The following is a 20,137-nucleotide window of genomic DNA, read 5'->3' as shown; positions in this document are numbered from 1 at the left end:
TCTTTCAACAATCCCAAAAGCATTTGCCTTATTCCCATTTTGGAGATGCAAAAAATAAAGTTTAAAGCGCTTAGGAAACCATCACACAGCCGAGAATTCATGAATCTTTTCGTTTGTAAGTTCTATGCGGGAGGGTCCGCCATGGATTCCCCAGAACATAAGAGGATAAGGGCCCGGTTTTGGCAAATCAAACCGCTAGAATTCCCTTAAAAAAGAAAGAGAGGGAGAGAGAGAGAGAGTAAAGAAAAGAGAAAAAAGAAACAGTAGTTCCTGGATTGGGTCACTGTTAAAAGTTTCCAAGGGAAGAAGACACAGCTTGAAGAAAAGGCTCCGGGGTATTTGGACAACAGCTTTCCCACGTTCTGGCGTGGTTGTGAGCTTTCCAGGTGCCGTCCCCCACCCCCCAGCTGTCACTGAGTCCTTGAATCCTTAAAAGGCAACAGTCCTGGTTACCTGGCACAGGAAGCTCAGTGGGTAGGTCGTGATTGATTGATTCATGGTGAGCCAGAAGTTGCTGGCGGGCCTTCCTCTCGCAAGCCCCATAAACTTTTCTAGTCACCATGGGACCGGAACCGGTTCCCATTGGCCCCCTCCTCCGGACATGCCTGAAGTGGAACGTGTTGCATCACAGCCTGGGGAAGCCCAAACACAGGGGGCCTGTGCCATGCGATTCTCCTCACGGGCTCAGTCAAGGTCCCTCACAGCTCTTGCTGCCTCCAACCACCAACCCTGCCAGGCATGGACAGTGGGGAGGTGGGGGGTGTTGCTGACACCACGTCAGAAATACTGGATTTCCATTGGCCTGTCGCCCACTTGTCCGTAGCCCCCTGCTGCCTGTCTCCATCTTCGGATGCAGCCCCACGCCAGACAGATCATTAAAACTCGATGGCCCTGGGTCCCTATTTCTAATCTGCAGGGAGCACCCACATTCTCTTTTATTCACTTTAACGAAATGACTCATCTATCTGCATTCTGCCTGCAGGCAATTTTACCACGAAGAGTTAACTTTTTACAGTGAAAATACAGGCACACATACGTCTCGTGAAGAGTCGGCTCGCCTCAGCTTTTGAGCCGTGAATAAGTGACCTGGTGAGGGAAAGAGGGCAAACTGTACAGGGACGAGGCAAGAGCTTCTCTGACACCCATCCCTGCGGGAAGAGAGGGCGCGTGGCCCTCCGCTGCTGCTGAGCCTGACCCGTGTCCTGAGCTGAGCCTGACCCGTGTCCTGAGCTGAGCCTGACCCGTGTCCTGAGCTGAGCCTGACCCGTGTCCTGAGCTGAGCCTGACCCGTGTCCTGAGCTTCAGGAGAGGATCGGGGATGCCGGCGACGCTGCCTTCACGGCGACCTCACTGAGAGAGCCAGCGCGGGCCATCATCCATCTTGCACATCTGGAAGGAAGTCTTGCACAACCAGAGTGAAGTGTGGCAACGTGAAACTGAAGAAATGGATGCGACAGAACCATGCTTTGTTGGGCCCGTGCCGAGCACCCCTAAACATGCTGGGGCACCCGGGTCTGCAGGAAGCCACGGAAAACGTTCATCTGCGGCATGTATAAGAGTCCCCGTCATCTAAGCAGCTGAACTGTTTAAAAAGTTAATCATTGTTTATGGCAGCCTTGAATTGGGGGCTCTTAATTTAAGGCACAAGTTCCAGATCGTACGATAGCTTTGCCTTTCGGAGGGTGTGGCTTACGTAAAGGGAGGTCAAGGCCTAGCACCCCAAGTTTGGAGGAACTGTCGGGGACATCGGCCACGCTAGACATCGACTTTTATTGGAAATCCTGCGGAGACTGCGCAGCCCAGCACGGCTCCTACCAGGACGTGCGGTACCCAGACCCTTCCTCCTCTTTGTCTCTCTTCACCCGCAGACGTTTAGAGAATTCTCATTAAAATTACTTAGAGCGAAACAGAGAGACCATGTTATAAAATAAACCTAGTTAAATACACTTTGTTGTATTGCCTCATTTGTGTGATGCATGGACTTAATTTTCCTCTCTTTGTGTCTTAACTATGTACATGAGGTGATGCTTGCCAATTAATGCAGGATGTCACATCCCCAATTGCTTTCTCTATCTTCTTAAACATTAAAAATAAATACATGCCATCTGTCTCCTATCTTGAAAGCAATTCAAAATGGTTACTTTTGTTTGCTCAGGATTACAGCACAGTTTATAGCTTTAGTGCCTCTGAATTGTAGGCAAGTTCTGTCTCCATTTCATAAATGTAACTTCATTTTAAAGTGCCTCCAATGGAATGAGCAGAAGGCTCTCATGAGAGCCTGGACAAGACAGAAAACAGGGGTGGGTGGTGACGGGAACCTTGCTCTTTGGCATTTGAGAGAGCTGGACCGAACGCTTGGCCCGCTATTTCCTGGCTCAGCCATCTTAGGAAGTGAATTGCGAATTCGTGAAGCCTCAGTATTCCCTAACTGTGAAATGGGGTTAATACCTACTGTGTGAAATACAGAGAGAGAGGCAGAGACAGAGAGAAAACACCCTGCCTACCCAACTCCCGGTTCAGGCACAAGAAACAGTAATCCTCTTCATCGTCACCCAAATTTGGGAGGGGGATAATTCAGGAGAAGGAGGACTGTGGGGAAAAAAATAGCTCAGAGTAGCAGAAGGTTAAATCCTAAGAAAGGAACTACATAGGAAAGCTACGTTCTTTCTCCATAGCAATTAAAATATGAAGGTAAACAACTCAACTCCAATTGCTCCCACTGCCCCTCCGTGCCCAGGTCAGCTGGGATGTGCAGAATATGACTGGTGCCTCGGGACCACCTGAGACACTCTGGATCTGTCATGGCTACAGTGACTTTTTTTATTTAAAAAAAAAAAAAAAAGGTATGCCATAAAGCACCAAACCTGAATAACAGCTATAATTAAAGGGGCAAAGGGCAATTTGAGAGTGTTCCACTTTCCATTCTAAGTCAGAGCAACAGTACTTTCTACTGTAGCAAAAGAGAAGTTCTCTAGATCTGGGCCGAGCGTTCTGAAGATGGTGAACGTGTAATTTGAAATCCACCCTATACTCACAGACCACAGAATTGCAGTGCTGTACAAAATGCCAGGCACATGTGACCCGGCCCAAAATATCTTAGCAATAAGAAAATTGAGGTCCAGGGAAACACAGCAAATTGTCTGGAAGCACCCGGCTCATTCAAACGGGAATGTACCCTTTCTTCGAGCCAGGTTTCAAAAAATTCGTTAAACACACTGAAAATTTTTCGGCTTCTATAAATACCCTTGGTTTACAGCTGAGTCCTTACGGCTTCTAGCAGCCTTATTTGAACATAACTGAGCTGTGGGGCATAGTCGTCGCATGACAAAGTGGTCAAGTCTTACTAGGAGCTGAGAATGTATTATCAAGCCTTTATTTAGCTGTACTGTCAAGGCAATCCAACCATTAGTCATCTCGACATGTGCCTCGGAACACCACACACCCATGAGTCCTGGCAGAAATTGCATCTGCTTCCTGCCGCCTCCCACACGGCAACTCTGCAAATTGCAGATATTTTTACGGCCGTTCTAGGAAGAAAATTACTTAACATTCCTAATCTGGGGAGGCATTTAAACTTCCCCTCCCTAATTATAAAATTAAAAGCCAACTCGTGTAAAGTCTGCACATGTAGCAAAAGGAAGACCCGCTAGGAGAGAAGTGAGTGAGCGAGAACCGGGAACTTCCTGAAACGAACCAGGACCCGAGGAAGCTCGGCCGATCCGGTCATCCCCACACCCCCCTCTTCTAGAATGCACATTGATTTCACCCTGTCACTCCCGAGTCTTGAGATGATCTGGAAGTGGACTTGCAGACAGACTAACTGGTACTCATCACACGGCAAATCCGAGACCAAGATTTAAAGCTACTTACAAGACACATTTCTGAAAACCAAAAGCTATTGTATTTGCCAACAAACCCTACATTTAACACATCCTGTTGGCCCTTAAAATTATATACATACATACATGTAAAATCATGTGGCGATCATGTAAACAATCTTCTTCTTTCTGCCGTATTTTACTGGTCTGATCAATAAATATATATTCATAAACAAGACTGGGTTGAAGCCAGGGCTGACTTTTGGACCTGCTGCCGGCCCTTGGTCATTTCTACCTTCCTGAGAGTAACATCAGGTTCCTCTTTCCACATGAGCTCCCAGGACAGGCTGTTGAAAAGTCAGGGTTTCGGGAAAGGCAGGCAAGCGGCTGTCAGAATTGCACAAGCGATGTTTCCCAAGGAGGAGCCAGGCTGATTAATAGAACAGGAATCTCTTTCGACACCCCCCCCACCACTGCCACCACCCACCCCCACCCCAAAAAAGAACCACCAGACTCAAGATGCTGATAAGAATTCTTTTATGTTATTCCAATAAAAAATACATTCATACAGAAATATAACAATCTTGCAAAAAACAATTTCAAATAAAATCTTGTAAAACAAAATTTTACAAAAATCTTACAAAGATTCTTTAGCTAACAGGGTGCTTCAAAAAAAAAAAAAAAGAAATTTCACTAATAGAAATTTTTTTTTAACGTCAAGCAAAAAGTTTCTGCTTGATTGAGGCTCAGTTATCACCTGAACAGAATGTAATTCTTTATGTCTTTGCTTATTATGAAAATTACAGGCGTTGACAACATGGCACCAGCCTCACAACTTCATGGTGTTTCGTAAGGGAGACAAGCCAGTGCAAGTTGTTGTGGGTTTCGGTTTGTTTTTTTTTTTTCCTTTTTTGTCTTTTGTTTACCTTCATGCTTAATGGAATTGTTATGGCTAAGTAACACAGCAGGGCCAAAAAAGGAGTTTCCCCAAACCCAGCAAACCAAGTGCCTGGATTTGGAGTTGCCAAAAGAAAAGTGCATTTTCCCCTCAGCAAAATGAAATGAGCTCTTCAGGTAAGTGTATCCACCACCCCAGATTAAAAAAAAAAAAAAAAAAAAAAAAAAAAAAACAAAAAACCAGTTATGTGAGCTTTCCTCATTGCTCATTTCCAGGAAGATCAAACAAAATACCAGCCCAGCCAGACTCATATGTGTATATATATATATATATATACATATATATAAAGAAAAGATCCACACCCACAAGCCAGCAGCTGGATGACCTAGCAGCTGTCCATGCTGTGGTACGCCAATTCGGGGAAATTACTTGTTGGAAAAACTGGAAGAATCTATGTGCTGGAAAAAATAGCTTCATCTGCATAAAAAGTATTCTAAAAAAGACTCCCTGTGATTCCCTTCCTCTTAGGGTAGATGTTCTAATAAGGCTGAAATTCAAAATCAAACCCTTAGTGTGTCTGAGACCAATTAGTGGGCTAGGGTTCCCTCCGTGCCACTTTCAAAGGGCCGAAGGTCCCTTATTCTGGACCTGCCAATAACGATGAGCAAAGTCAGCAGTCTGAAATAGATTGGATGCCAAGGATCTGTAGCAAATCATTAAATTACAGATAAAGCCTTTATAAAAGTTACGGTTTTTACTTTTACCTCCTTTATGGCCATTCTGAAATATTTCTTCACAGGCTGTGGAATTTTCTATCTAAACATTCTCATTTCTCCTTAAAAAAATATTTATATATTATCTATATATATGTATATATATACACACACACACACATACACACACACACACACACACTATACACACACATATACATACACAAGAATTCCGCCCACTTTTTTAAAAAAAGTAATATACTTTCTGTATTACCGACAGATAGCTAGATAGATATGTGGAGCTTGTGCCTTTTAAGCAAATACGTTAACATTGTTTCTTTATACTTCTGTATCTTTAATATGTGTGAAAATGTTACATATTCAATACAGCCGGTGTGTGATCTATACAATTGTTGTGCAAAGTCTATATGAAAGTCTCATGGTGGCAGAAATGGTCCAATTTCCCAATTATCATGTGTTTTCCACTTTAACACTGAAGTCAAGTTGTCTAAAATATCGAGTAAATACTGACTTGTTTGGGGAGTTTCATCTCTCTGTTTGTCTTTGTGAAGGAGGACTTTAAAGAGATTTTTGTTTCTGTATTATATAGTGATACAGTACAATGCCAGGTGAGAAAAGAGCCTTAATAAAGCATGCATCACCCAAACCCCTGTATGAGACCCCCACGGAAGGGGCCACTTGCATAAGGCACCATTATTAAGATCTACAGTGCATTAACAGCTAGAAAACCAGAAATTAGTCCTCAAGGCATAAATAAGAGAAACTTAGCTGCATGAGAAAACAGTTTCTAAGCTTTAGTGGTTTTATCCACCCAACGGAGAAAAATTTTAGGTTCTTAGTCTAATGCAACATTAGACTAGCAATTCCCAGCCCTAGCATTCTTGATACCCAACATATGCCCAATGTCTTCAAAGGGCATCAGGAAATTCTCCAAAAAGGGACTTCAAATTCAGAATCATTTAAAAAATAACCCTACGCTGCACAACGCCTTTCTGAAAGGGGAGTGTTGTGAAATCGCTGGGGTAGGGGAGGTGGGGAAGAGTTGTGTATCGCCAGGCCCAGATGGCTAGGGAATCACTGAATTCGACCAATCCTATCTTAGCTGCTCAGTAACTGGAACCGACATTGTAGTCCTGATTTAAGAATGGAAAGCAGATAGTTCCCCAGACCATGCATTACTTTTTGTCTTATAAGGAAAAGTTATCAATGTGTTATATTCGTAAATACACAGCTTATACGACGGGTAACAAATGAGCTCTGTTGTAGCAAGTAAACAAGCTACTTGACACATTGCACTTTTTTTTTTTTTTCGTAGCTGCACCAGACACGGAAAGTTCTCTCACACGGGGAAGGGGCTTCCCTCCCCACACCCATCCGCCACACCGGGGGTCTTGACCACCCACGCCCGCCCTCCATGTTTTCCCTTCTTCTTTTTTTTTTTTTTTAACATCTTTTTCTTTTTACCCCCCTAAGGCGCAGACCCCCACCCCCAGGAAATGATCGGTGGTCATCTCATGTCGTGGGATGCTCCTCGCACACACTCCACTCAAACTCCGCGCTCGCTGCCTCTTGCGGTCTCGCCACCGCAAGGGAAAAAGACTCTTTTGCCCCATCACACAGTCAGTAACGAACAGACCCTCCGCAGACAGTCAACCCAACCAGTAACATTCTCAGTGCGCATGCTCACGGCAAAGGCTTAGGGACCACTCGGAAGACAGGTACCCATGGCGAGTCCAGGGCCACCCAAACACCACACACCGCGGGTGCTCCGCCGCTTCTGACATGACGTTTTCGCCCTCGAAAGACCTTCCAAGTCGAGGTCCTGGAGGCAACTGGGTGGGTGCAAAATGGCATGCTTTGGCTGGAACGCGCACCCTCCTCCCACGGCTGTCTCTCAGCCTGGAAGCCTTTTAGCCCGCAGGATTCGCCGCTCTGCTCCCTCACAGGTGCCTCTTCATGTGCAGGGCCAGGTGGTCGGACCTGGAGAAACACCTGCGGAGCAATCGGCCCCCGACAAGTTAGGTCCCCGCCTGGAGGAGCTTACAGCCCCTCCCAGCCCAGCCCCTCTCCAAGGGAAGCGGGGAGTCCACGGAGTCACGGCCATTCCCGCTCATGCTGCCGGGGCAGGAAAGCCCAGCGCAGGGGCATGCAGAGGAGGGACTCGGTCCGGCCTTTGGGGGAATCTCACCTGACCTCATTACTCAACCATCTAGGCTGCACGGCTGAAGGCCAACCTCCAGAAAGTATGAATGAAATCACCCTATGCTCATGCACCCAGAACCTGGCTCTTCCTAATTTGGACAAGTGGCGGATTACAGACTCTCTGAGAAGGTCCCAGGCAGGGAAGCGCTGCGGCCTGTCCCTCCCGGAGAGGCCAGCCTCAGTCCCTAGCTTTGTGCACGTACCTGTCACAGTGAGAACATTTAAAAGGCTTGGCACCAGTGTGCTTTCTGAAGTGTCTGGTTAACTCATCGCTTCTTGCAAAACGCCACTCACACCCTTCCCATGAGCATCTGTAAGGCTTCTCTCCTGGGAAGAGAGCACACGACAGGCACACCATGATTTCACTGAACAGGAGGAGGTGTGCGGCGACAGAACACACAGAAGCAGTTGGACAAAAGTCAAATCATTTGCCAGCTCGGGGGCCCACCTTGGTTAGGGCTCGAGGGGACACGGGGGGCGGGGGGGGTGCTCCTGACCCAGCAGCCCTGAGCTTCCAAGCGCTGAGGACGGACCCCGGCCCGGCAGGGCCCACGTGACTGCCCTCGGCGTTACCGTGTAAGAATGACAAATACTCAGACTGGTGAAATACTTCTGAGGTGACGTGTCAGCCCACTGGACCCACAGCCCCGGCGGGGGCAGGGTTTTATTGCTCTCTCCATGGAAACGGTTTCTCTCAAGCACTTATTTTGTTCCTTACTCACTTCCCTGTGGAATGAGGCTTTGTACTTTCCTCCGGGAAACGACATTTCTCTAAAACTGAGGTCATGAGTTTCTGGGAAACCCCATCCTGGGGCCTTCAAAGCACTTTCTAAATGACAATTGAGCGACCAAATCGACCTCTTCCATCGGGCAGACGACAAATACGAATTCACTAGAAGTGCTGCCTGAGGAAATTCAACATGTTGCCCCAGCCAGTGTCCGAGTGGGCCTGCGGGACAGACCGGGGTGGCGGGGAGACTGGGTCCGGACCCTGGCTCTGCAGGGGACCCCGACTTGAGGTCTCAGAGGTCCTCTCTTGTCCCTGTCCCGGGGCAGGTCATTGCTGACGTGACTCCACGCGCAAGATCACATCCCTCCCGGCTCGGGAGTGTGTGCGACCCTTCCCCCAGCCACCCCAGACCCTCCCAGGAATTTCAACTGAGGGAGGTTCATCTGAGTTGTGGGCTTTCACTACAAAGCGGTTTTGTTTTGTTTTAAAACTGGTAGCAGAAAACAAAGGCCACGTGATGGCCAGAGGACGTCTGCGGGAGCACCCAGGGATGGTACTGCGTCCCGCTGAGCGCAGGGCTCCGGCTCCCACCTCCCGCCCCCCTCCCCCCGAAACCCCCCCACTCCCGCCCCAGGACACTCGCATGCGCCACGGCCCCCAGCCAGCCATTCCCCCACCCTCCAGTCCCATTTCCGAAAATCGGAGGTAACTCCGTGTGTCAGGATGCCCGGAGCGGGCACACAGGCCCCCCGGATGACCAGGAAGGTGGGAGTGAGTGAGGGATGGGGTGTAGGGGGAGAACAGGATTTACCTCAGGTGGTTAATCTGAAAGTCTCGCCCTTGCATCGGGCACACACGTCCAGTCCTTGAGCTCCTACTCTGTCCTCCCCAGAGACCCAACTCTTTTGGGGAAGCATGAGGTGAGGATGTGTCTGCTCTGCCAGCCTCCTGCGGAGCCCCGGCCCCCTCCCAGGGCTGGTGCACTTCAGTGGCGCCCACCAGTGGCCCACCTCCCGCATCGCAGGAGGGACTGACCTGTGTGAGTGCGCTGATGTGCTTTCAAGTGGGAGCTTTTGGTGTAAACTTTCCTGCAGCCGTTAAAGTGGCAGCGGTGCACCCGCCTCCGGCCATCCGGGGAGGCGTCCCCGCTGCCCTTGTCACCCGGCTTTCCCGCAGTCCCACTGCGCAGCTTCCCAGGGGGGTGCAGCTCGCCGGGCACGCAGCCCCACAGGTGAGAAGGCTCCCTGCTCAGTTCTGGAGAAGACGGAGGCGTGGAGGTGACAGAGTTGCTCAGGGTGCCCGAGTTGACTAAGACGTCGCCGATGGGGTCGGAGGTAAACTTAGTGGTGGGAGAAAGCTCCTCGGAGCTGTCCGAGGACTCGCTGCTCACGTCGGAGTTCAGGCTGTTGGTCTCCAGGTTGTAAGCAAAGCCGGGGCTGTTCAGAGCATCCTCGGGGGGACTGGAGGAAAGCTTCAGGTCCGGGTCCTCCTTTTTCTCCCGAGCCAGGATGATTTTGGTCCACAGATCTTCCTGGCTGTCGAACTTGATTTCGGAGGCTGACACGTAGCAGGGTTCGCTCTGGAGGTACCGTTCGAGCTCCAGGCAGGTCTGTGTGAGAGGAACCACAAGAAGACACGTGATCGTGATGACGACTAACAGTGGAACTGAAAGCACGTTTCCAAAAAACATGCAGGAGTCAAGGGCAAACAGAACGTGGCCGTGGTGCTGTAAGAATCGCGTCTCTAGGAGAGCGAGAGGAAAGCTGTTTCTAGGAAAGGACATATGCAATCAGGAGAAGGACCAGACGTGGATACCTCTCCAGGCCTTTCCAGGCTGGACCAGCGGCCACAAGGACTGAGGGTCACTAGGCCACCTTTGTCACAGTTACCAGTGTTGACGTGACTACAGAGTTTCTGTAAACCACACAAAGAAAACCAGCCTCAGGCACATGCCCCCCGACAGGTTTAACCAGATCATCTGACAGTCTCGAGAACCATGTGCTTTAAGGAATGCTCGGGCGGCCCTCCTTTCTCACGCACAACACAGAAAGGCCGCACTGCACGCGAGGCAATGTGTTCTGACATTGCGTGTGTCTTTCTTTAGAGACACAGCTGAGAGAACAGGGCCACACTCCGCGAGCGGACGCAGCTAGCTGAGGGTCCGCATTCAGGGACATCAATGGAGCTGCGGAGAAACCACCCCGTTTCCTGTACAGCCCCGACCTAGGAGGCTTTCAAAGAATGCCATTCGCGAGTGCTGCGGGGCCGAGCTCGCACCCAACTTTAATGACTTCCACAGTGGTCAGAGAAAAACAGGAGCCGCAACAGTAATTCCAGAATGGCCATCTGCTATTGTAAACCATGCAGGAGGGAAATTCCTCCCCAGCCCTGCTGGGAGTCCCACAATGGACCCGAACTTTATCTCCTGGCCAAGAGTACAACTGTATGAGTCATCACTCTGTTTCTTTCACGCAATGCCAAAGGAGACTTCCTTTTGAAATTCTGACCAGCGGCCAAAAAAGGACCCGGTTCAAGTATACATGCAGTGTGTCACGGACAGTGCCCCTCCCCAGCCCCACAACCAACCTTTCAAGAAGCTACAACTGCCGACAGACCAGCATCCCCTCTCCCCACCATCTCAAACTTTCTAGCCACTGGAAAAGAAAAACGGTAGGAAACATTTTAGGATTAAATTATATCTGCCCTTGTCTTTACTAGGATCAGCTGCCTGTATGTCCATATAAGCTGTCCATACGAACGTGACTCTACAGACTTAAATTTCTACGGCAAACTCTGCTCTGTGTAGCAGATCATTTTCAGGACTAGCGAAGCCTACCCAAAGGGCTCATGCTTGCTTGCTTACTTAGCAAATGCTCCTGCTACAATACAGCACACACCCTTCCCCCTCCCCACAGACTCGTCACAGAGCTAGCATGAGCAAGCAAAGGGGAAAAAAACAATGATTGTTTTCTCTTTACCCCTAAAATTAGACGTCTGAGTTACAGTGCATACGACAGGGTTCTGAGAAACAGTATCTGGAGGAGAGAGGGCAAGGTATTTTACTGACGTGCGGAGAAAGGAAAGCACATTTACTGAGATCTTGTTAAAGTTTAATAATCTGGCTAATTTAAAATCTCCATTATGCTGATAAGCACTGGGGACCAAAACGCCGCTCTCTGGGAGTTGAAACGCCTCTGAAGGCGACCGGGAGCTCAGCCTGGCTTGGGGCCCAAATCCCAAATGCCCGAAGGAAACTACTTAGATCAATTTCAATCACGTCCTAGGGAGCAGCTTCTTTAGGAGGAAAAGGGGGGAGGGGAGAGGAAGGCAGGATAGGGCTGGGAACAATTAAGCTGGCATGTGAAGGTTGCAACACTTTGCACTTCACCCCTTTTGAAAGCTTTCTAGGCTTTGAGACGCACAGAATATATTTGATCTGCTAATTCACTTTGTGACAAAAAGCAAACAGCCTAGCGGGGCAGAGAGACAGCCCCATCCCTCCTTCTATCGTCTTCACGACAATGGGACAAGTGTCAGAGTCTCTCTCCCTTCAGGCAAGCCCAACGAACTGGGGGAGTGGGGGGTTAACTTTCTGAAACGTCCAATGTCAAAAATTCCAGCTCTACTAAAAAAAAAAAAAAAAAAAAAAAAAAATGCCGGAAACCGAGACTCTTCTCAAACTCAGACTTGAAGCCATTTGGACGGGCTCATTGTCATATGACTGATAAGTCACTGGTTGTGCAAACATTGTTGGCTTTTTTTTTTTTTTTCTTTCTGGTTGACAAAAGCAGCAGGTAAGAAAAACAAGGCAGAGCGAAACAAATCTTAAGGATCCCCAAGAGGAAAAAGAAACTGGAAATGACCTAGTAGAGAAAAAAGGAGGTTTCGGTGGTGACATTTTTAATAATAATAATAATAATAATAAAAAAAATCCAAAAACCAAACAACAACAACAACAACAAAAAAACAACTCTCTGTGCAAACACCAAAAAAGCAAAAAGCAAAAACAAATTCCCCATTAAAAAAAAAAAAAAAAAGAAAATCCTTGGCCGTGCAGGGAGCTCCTGCGACCCGATCCGCTGCGGGGTCCGGAGCTCGCACAAGGCACCAAACTTCTGCGCAGGGCCGCGGCCGGCGTCAGGCCGCGCAGCCGGGGCCGCCCGCGGGAGGAGGCCGCCCGCACGGCCCGGGAGCTCCGCGGAGCCCGAGCGCCGCCGGCCGCGCGGCCGTGACAGCGGCTCCGCCCGCCGTCGGAGGCCCCGGGGCCGCTGGAGGAGGGGGCCGCCGGCGCGGCGCGGGGTCGGGGCGCGCCGCCGCCGTTTACCTGTTGCCAGTACTCCTCCAGGGACGGCAGCGCCGAGAAGTAGCCGGTCTCGTGCACGATCTGCAGCTCCTGGAAGATGCTGCACATGGGGAGCACGTCCATGTCGCGCGCGGAGGGCGGTCGCGGCCGCGCCGGGAGCCGGGAGCCGGGAGCCGCGCGGTCTGCAGTCGGGGGCGCCGCGGCCGAGCCTGCAGCGCGGGGCCGAGGTGCCCGCCCAGTGCGCGCGCGGCAGCGAGGCGCCGCGGGTTCGGATCCCGCCGCAGCCGGAGACGCCCGCGAGCCCGCACAATATTTGCAAACAGCGGACTGACTGCAAACGTAACCCCTGCAAAACTTCCCTATTCAAAGCTCCGCCGCCCGCCGCCCCCTCCTCCCCGCCCGGCTCCCCCCACGCCCTCCCCCCCACGTGACTCGTCCGCGCCCGCCCCGCGCACCGCCCAATCACGCTGCGCCCGGCCCGGGAGGGGCGCGCCGGTGATGTCAGCTCCGGCCAATGGCAGGCGGTGACTCACAGCGGCCCCGCCTGGCGTGACCGAGCCTCTCCATCACGGCCCTCGCCATTGGCTCAATTCGAACTTCAGGCGGCTCTGATTGGAAGGCGTCCTCGCAGGCTATTTTTAGCAGGGTATATAAGGCGCGGGCCGCCTCGCGCCGGAGGAGTCGGCGCTGGGAGGTGCGGGCCGAGCGGCTCAGTGAGCCCGCGGCCGGCCGGGGACCCGCTGCTCCCGTCCGCGTCCGCGTCCGCGTCCCATCCCCCGGTCCCCGTGTCCCGTTCCGCGGCTCGGGAGCCGGCGCGGTCGTCCCGGCCCAGCGCTCGGACCGGCCGTCGCGTCCGCGTCCCGGTCCCCGCGGTTCCGGTCACTCAGCCCCCGGCCCCGGCCCCGGCCCCGTCCCCGTCCCGTCCCCCGGGCCGGTCCCTTCGGCCCCGTCACCCCGGGCCGGTCCCGTGCCCCCGGCAGAGCGGCTCCGTGCGCCCGGCTGCGGCGCGCCGAAGGGAGCCCGCGGGGCCGCGAGTCCCTGTCCCGCTCGTCGGGGCCGCGCCGCCCCTCCCGACCCTTCCCCGGCCTCGGGGCGGCCGGCGGCCCCGGCCTGCGCTGTTCCTCCGGCCGCGCTGTCCCGCGCCGTCCGGCGCCCCGTGCTCTTCTGTCCCCAGCCCGTCGCCCTCCACGCCGCATCCTCTGCCCCCGACCCGTCCGCTCCCTGCATCCCTCCCGCCCGCGCCCTCCCCCTCCGTGCCCCGGTCCCCCCTTGGTCACCCTCCACCCCTCTCCGGTCTCCTCTGCCCCCGGCCCCCCCGCCCCCAGGGCTCAGGCCCGCCCTGCTGGTGACCGCTGGACGGGGGGGACAGAGCCATGTGTCGCAGGGACCTGCCCCGCTGGAGGGACCCGCGTCTCCCCTTCCCACTCCCCCGTGCGCCTCCCAAACCGCCTCAACGGCAGAAAAGGGTCCGAAAGGCCTGGACGAGGGATGTTGGATCCCACGGCTTTTGAGCGAGGTCCTTTAGTGTCAAGTGTAGGTTTTACACTCGGATTCTCTGAGAGAGAATGTCCACCTTTAAACAAGAGATGCCGGGGCCTGGGGGGCTCAGTGGGTGACGGTGACAGGTCGCCTTTGGCTCAGGTCATGATCCAGCACCCTGGGATGGAGCTCCGCATGGGGCTCCTTGCTTGGTGGGAGCCTGCTTCTCCCTCTCCCACTCCCCCTGCTTGTGCTCGCTTTCTCGCTGTGTCTCTCCCTGTCAGATAAAGACATAAAGTCTTTAAAAAGAATAAAAAATCGAAAAGAGATGCCTTATAACTGGTTCTCCGTAGGGTCCCAGGCTTAGCGCCGCTTCCATACCACCTGTGCACTTGTTAAAAACACCATTTTCAGGCTCCAGCCCCCAAACTTACAGAGTGCGGAGCTGGGGTGGGACGGGCCGGTCCCAGCCACAGTGTCTGAGCGAGCGCCCTGCCAGGTGAATCTGCTGCCCACCCAAGTTTTGCCAACCAGGGATTGAGAACTTAGAGCGTCCGTTTACTTGTTAGGGACCCGCCAAAGGCCTCATCCTGGGAAGATGCAGGCCGACCTCTGACTGGAAAGAGTCTGTTACCCGCGGAGCTGCACTCTCCAAGAACCCTCAGCAAGGTTACCAACTAAGCTCTTCCTCTGAATGTGCAAACCACTTAAATTAGGATGGTGCTGACATTCAACGTGTTTTTTCCCATATGAATTATGTCCTAAAATATACCATAATGTTCATTTTCAAGAAAAATGCCAAGACCACAAAGAATGTGCATTTTAAAATTCAAAATGGAAAACTGAATTATAACTAGTAGTTTCATTTTTATCTCAAGATAGACTTTAATGAATATCCTTTTGAAGTTTTTAAAAATGTGACATGTAAAAGGATTTTGAGTGTTAGATTTTCACACGTTAGAGCCGACTAGAATATACCAGAATTATGACCCAGTAAGATTCTAGGCAGGGAATCTGAAGTTAGAAAAGGTTATTGGCTCATTGGAGCTATCACGTAGTCTGTGAAGATGATCCACAATTTGATTTGTCATAGATGATCACTGGCCTGTGTTCCTGTCATTTTCCCGAGAAACAAAGAGGATGTCTAGCCTTCTGCAGGTGAGACATGTACCTTGGGTCTATTTCCAGCAGCAGAGATGGTTTGACCTTGAACCACCCATTGGCTGAGCCAACCTGGGGACCAGCATCTGGTCATATTTGGAATATGGTTTCAAGAGCGTGGTTTTGTTGGATTTCCTTAGTAATGGGCAGCCATTGCCAAAGGAAGCAAGAATCTGGGGAGTATCAAGTGACCAAAAGCCGGCATCCTGGCCTGTGGAGGAAAGTCCGGGGAAGGGAGGGAAATCCTCCCCAAGTCCAGAGAAGGGAACAATGTATATGGATGTCCTGGTTATGGTGCCCCATGTACCTTTGGACCATTAACCATTCATTGTTTTTTATAATTTTCCTTATATGCGTGCCTATAGAACATAGATTTGGACCTCATTTGGACAGATACACTCAAAATGATGATTTCAAATAAAAACAACAACAACAACAACAACAACAACAAAAAACCCGGTATAAAAACAGGATCTGTAGACTGGTTTTCAAAGAGAAGCAGCGCTGTGACCTCCCACCGCACCCGTGAGCCATCCCGCTTCTGTTGCTCAGCTCACGCCTGTGCCTGGCCAGGTATTTGGGACTCTCCTACGGGTACAAAATCGGCACAGCTCCCTGCCGCGGGGGAGGAGGGAGCTATATAGGAAGGGAGCTGTCTTAAAACAGAGGCCGTTCTGCGCCTGGTAGAAGCAGCTATTTGGTGGGCAAACAGTGTCAGCCTCCCATGAGAAAAAAGTCTGCTTGCGTGGGATCTGAGTTATACTAGTCACATCTGACTTCTAAAAGGATGAACACTGAAGACTCGGAGAAGGCCAGAGTCACTGGGGCGGGGGCGGGGTGGGGGCGAGTGGGACGTGGGAGTTAGACTCCAGCTATCCTGATGCATGTGTGGCCTTGGTCGCATCCTTTAAGTAGGAGACGGAAATGGCTGTTAGAATCCGTTTGGTAGCATTGAAAGATGATGCCTTAAACCCCCTGGTTGACGATAGTCATTTCATAAAATGAAGGCGTGTTTCCATTATCCAACCCCCATTTGTCTGTCCAGTTCGCTGTTGATACTTGTTTTATAAACCCCCACACCTTTGTTTTTGTTTTTATTTTATTTTATTTATTTTTTGAAGGTTTTATTTCTTTGACAGAGAGAGAGAGAAAGAGGGAGAGAGCGAGCGAGCACACAAGCAGGGGGACCAGCAGAGGGAGAGGGAGAAGCAGCTCTCCGCTCAGTGGGGAGCCTGACGTGGGGCTCGATCCCGGAACCCTGGATCATGAGCTGAGCCGAAGGCAGAGTCTTCACCGACTGAGCCTCTCAGGCGCCAACACTTTTTAAAAGACAGATGAGTGAACGTAGACAGCAGATCCCATAGTCAATCAGAGGCAAAGCTGGGCCCACAGTGAGGTCCAGTAACTGCAAAAGAGCTTCTTTGGGACACCGGGATGGCTCAGCGGGTGAAGCACCGGACTCTTGGTTTCAGCTTGGGTGTGCTCTCAGCGTTGTGGGACTGGGCCCCACACAGGGCTCCATGCTCACAGGGAAATCTGCCGGAGATTTTTTGTCCCTCTCCTTCTGTCCCTCTCCCCATCTCTCTAAAATAAATAAATAAATAAATAAAATCTTAAAAAAAAAGAGCGTCTCTGTCTCCCCCACCCCACATTGCAGATTATCCCTCCCTCCCACCGCTTCTCGCTGTCCAAGCTGTGGAGAGAAAGTCCTCAACTCCAGTTGGTGAGCGTGGCCCTTGGTCTTCTCCGTTACCTTCTGCTCATCTGCTCTTTCAGCGGTCACACTGCCCACCGCCTGCGGAGGCTCTGGACCCTCCCCTGGGGACGCCCCAGGCTCTCCACACTCTGGGAGGAGAGAGGAGTCTGACCCCGTAGCAACCCGGTGCCAATTCCTCATTCTCCCCACCCATGCGCACACCCTCCTCCATTTCCCTCTCTGGTCACACTCGGGTCGCACTCAGACATTTCATGCCGCTAAGTTCTCTCTGCCACATTTAGAAAAACATGGTTTAAAATCAAGTTTGTGTTTTAAACCTAACTTTCAGCTTAAAGGTGTATGGGATGAGAAATAAGCTTTTGGTCATTTTGATCCTTCCTCTTCTAGATCATTCAGGTAGGGCTCTTCAGAGGAGTCTTACGAAGGCTGATTCAAGGGTCATCGCGACAATGGCCCCCAATGATACTGACGGATGCTCTGTTGGACAAGAAGCTGCTTTTGTTTCATTTTGGTTTTGGTGTTATTACCAAAACATCAATTGCCGTCTGCCATTAAGGTAAAGATTGGCTCCTTAAAGAACTATCAGTGCTGAAAATAGCTAATAAGGAAAGTTCTCTATTGATAGTTTTTAATAGATGTTCAACTTACGTTATGAGCATAGGGAAGATGCTCCGTGCTCTGGCCTCGGTGGCATCAAAGGGGGAGAATTTATACACATCTGAGGCCTCTCTTTTACAGTGGCCCTCTTCTTAAAATATCCCAGTGAGCTCTGGGATAGTTGATAACAGTGGGAAAATATGTTGTCATCTATCAAAGTTTTATAGAAGAAATGAAAAAAGAAGAGAATCTACACTCGGTAAACACGTTCCCTACGTCAGGTGCTGCGCTGAGCCCTGTCCACGTGGTGCCCACGGGACCCCGGGAAGTAGGTGTTAGAATCGACGGTGGAAAAAACAAATTTGAAGCTCAGAAAAAAAACACACAATTTGCTAAAGTGTCAGGGTAAGTGTTTTAACCCTGGTCTCGCTGGTTTTCGCAGACGGCCTACCATCCCCTGCGCGCTCCTGCTCCCGCCGGATTCTCACGCTGAACTGGGCAGGGAGAGCCTGAGGCAAGCAGAGCTCTAATGCGGCCGAGGGACCCCTGACCTGCACCAGCCCCTCCTCCTGAGCCCGGCTCCACGCCCTTGCTGTCACCTGACTCGAAGTTAATCAAAAGGGAGATTATCTTAGGTGGACCTGACCTCAAGGAATGTCCTTTAAAAGGAGGTGAAGCTCAAAGAGACCATTCACAGATAGAAACGCTCAGAAATTTGAAATGGAAGGGAATATCCTTGGTCTGACATCCTGGGGACACCTATCCTGCTGCTTTTCCGCGAGCTGGGGGCTGGCGGTGAGAGCGGGCTGTGTTTTCCGTTCTCATCTAACTGCCCTCTCAAGCGGGCCTATGCATTTGTGCTCCGGGGCCTGGGTTTCTCAGTGTGCCTGCTGCTTCCCCTGGGCAGCCAGACTTTCTTGCACCTGCTGGTGGAGGGTCGGTAGGTGGGAGAGTCCTGCCCTTCTCTCGGCAAGAGAATTTGACTTCCGGGCTCTGCCTCAGCTCTGAAAGGTTCTCTCCTTCCTTTGAAACAAGGGTCTGGGAGTGTGGGTGGGGTTTCAAGCTTCCTTCCTGCTTGAGAGTGCGGGGCTGGGTGGTGGGGAGAGCGTAGGGCTGCCTCTGCTCTCTTACCCTGCCCACCCGTCTCCCTTGGGAGCACCTGCTGGGGGCCTGTGCAAAGAGCTTCCAGGTCAGCTTGTGTCTCAGGCGCCCATTTATTCCAGACTGTCTGTCTGTCCTGCCAGCTACACTCAGGCATTAACAAATCATTACCCATCACTCTTTTCCCTCATGGGGGAAAGGGGGGGCCGGTGTGGGGTGTGACTTCTCTTCTGTGAGTCTTCACACCTTTGAGACTTTGTTCCCATTGGGGCCGGCCGCTTTCTGCTCTTAAATAGGCTAAAGGAGATGAGGATTTTGTAGATTATCTGACTTCTTCTTGTTATTAGGGTGTAAGGAAGCGACGTTCTCCTATGACTTTCTTCATGTTAGTCAGAACTGAGAACCAGAGGAACCCAAGAGGGCACAGAAAGTCTCAGCAAATGCAAGGACTCCTGAGTGCACATACGGTGGGCCAGACCTCGGCCCAATCTCACATCCTATACAAAATCAGTAGAGGCAGATTGTAGAGTAAATGAAAGACCAACCTACAGAGCTTCCCGAAGAAAGCATAGAAGAAAATCATCATGACATAAGGGTTGGCAAAGTCTTCTTGGACAGAATATAGAAAGCCATACCATAAGGAAAAAAAATATTTTTTTCTGATTGACAAATTAGACTTACCAAATTTAAAACTTCATCAAAAGACACCACTTAGGAAATTAATAGACAAGTCAAAGACTGAGAAAAAATATTCTCAAAAACATATATGGAGTGTTGAACAGGTATCAAGGGTATATATAAGCCAATAATAAAATTTGTTTGAAAATATAAAAACAGAAATGAACAGATACATATAGCTAATAAGCACATTAAAAACATGTTCAACATTATTTGTCATCAGGGAAATGTAAAATAAAACCCACTAGAATAGCTAAAGTTAAGAAGACCCAGGACACTAAGAGTTGGGAAAGATGTGTGGGGGGTGGCCAGAACTTTCCTACACTATTGGTGGAGGTGTGAAATGCTGGCCATTTTTAATAAAGCCGAACATATGCCTACTCTATGACTCAGCTCCTCCATCTTCTAGGCATTTCATTAAAAGCACTGAAAGAACATGCTCACAAATTTGTGCAAGATCATTCATGGCAGCTTGGCCATAATGGTCAAAAACTGGAAACTCTCCAGGTGTCCTTAACCAGGAAAGGTGGATTTCCTTATGGTTCGTACTGTTCGTCACACAGGCAGCAACATGAATGTATCTCAGAAACAGGAGGCTGAGTGAACGAAGCCCTGCACACAGGAGTATCTACCGAGAAATTCAGACTACTTAATTTCTAGATAAGGTAAAACTGATGTTGGTTGACTTTGGTAGTCAGGGGTGGAGACTGACTGAGAAA

General features: G+C 50.6%; 1 protein-coding gene and 1 long non-coding RNA gene across 4 annotated transcripts; one reads left to right on the top strand and one right to left on the bottom strand.

The window, feature by feature from the left end:
- Positions 1–4,668: 4,668 nt before the first annotated feature.
- Positions 4,669–12,880, bottom strand: KLF6 (Kruppel like factor 6). 2 transcript variants are annotated; one of them, XM_032349862.1, is made up of 4 exons: positions 12,707–12,880; positions 9,418–9,991; positions 7,856–7,979; positions 4,669–7,442 (listed from the first exon to the last, which is right to left on the bottom strand). In XM_032349862.1, exons 1-4 carry the CDS (start codon positions 12,806–12,808, stop codon positions 7,391–7,393), a joined length of 852 nt encoding a protein of 283 aa, XP_032205753.1. In that variant the 5' UTR covers positions 12,809–12,880; the 3' UTR covers positions 4,669–7,390. The 2 variants fall into 2 exon arrangements, with proteins under 2 accessions (XP_032205753.1, XP_032205752.1); XM_032349861.1 differs by lacking the exon at positions 12,707–12,880 and having other exon boundaries at positions 9,418–10,960.
- A 1,550-nt stretch (positions 12,881–14,430) lies between these two features.
- Positions 14,431–16,507, top strand: LOC116592536. 2 transcript variants are annotated; one of them, XR_004286513.1, is made up of 4 exons: positions 14,431–14,663; positions 15,258–15,322; positions 15,691–15,898; positions 16,469–16,507. It is a non-coding gene; the product is annotated as an uncharacterized LOC116592536 (long non-coding RNA). The 2 variants fall into 2 exon arrangements; XR_004286512.1 differs by having other exon boundaries at positions 14,431–15,322.
- Positions 16,508–20,137: the final 3,630 nt, after the last annotated feature.

This window comes from Mustela erminea, chromosome 6 (genome assembly GCF_009829155.1).
Source record: "Mustela erminea isolate mMusErm1 chromosome 6, mMusErm1.Pri, whole genome shotgun sequence".
Taxonomy (NCBI): Eukaryota; Metazoa; Chordata; class Mammalia; order Carnivora; family Mustelidae; genus Mustela; species Mustela erminea.
The sequence above is the reverse complement of the archived record's forward strand: the minus strand, read 5'-3'. Positions and strand labels throughout refer to the sequence as shown.

Excerpts from the sequence above, each read along its gene's own strand:
- KLF6 (XM_032349861.1), bottom strand. The coding sequence starts at position 10,165 with ATGTCCTTTCCTAGAAACAGCTTTCCTCTCGCTCTCCTAGAGACGCGA. Across the intron at positions 7,980-9,417 it reads ACATCAGCGCACTCACACAG|GAGAGAAGCCTTACAGATGC; the intron begins GTCAGTCCCTCC and ends CTCTCTTCCCAG. Across the intron at positions 7,443-7,855 it reads AAATGTTCTCACTGTGACAG|GTGTTTCTCCAGGTCCGACC; the intron begins GTACGTGCACAA and ends ATTGCTCCGCAG.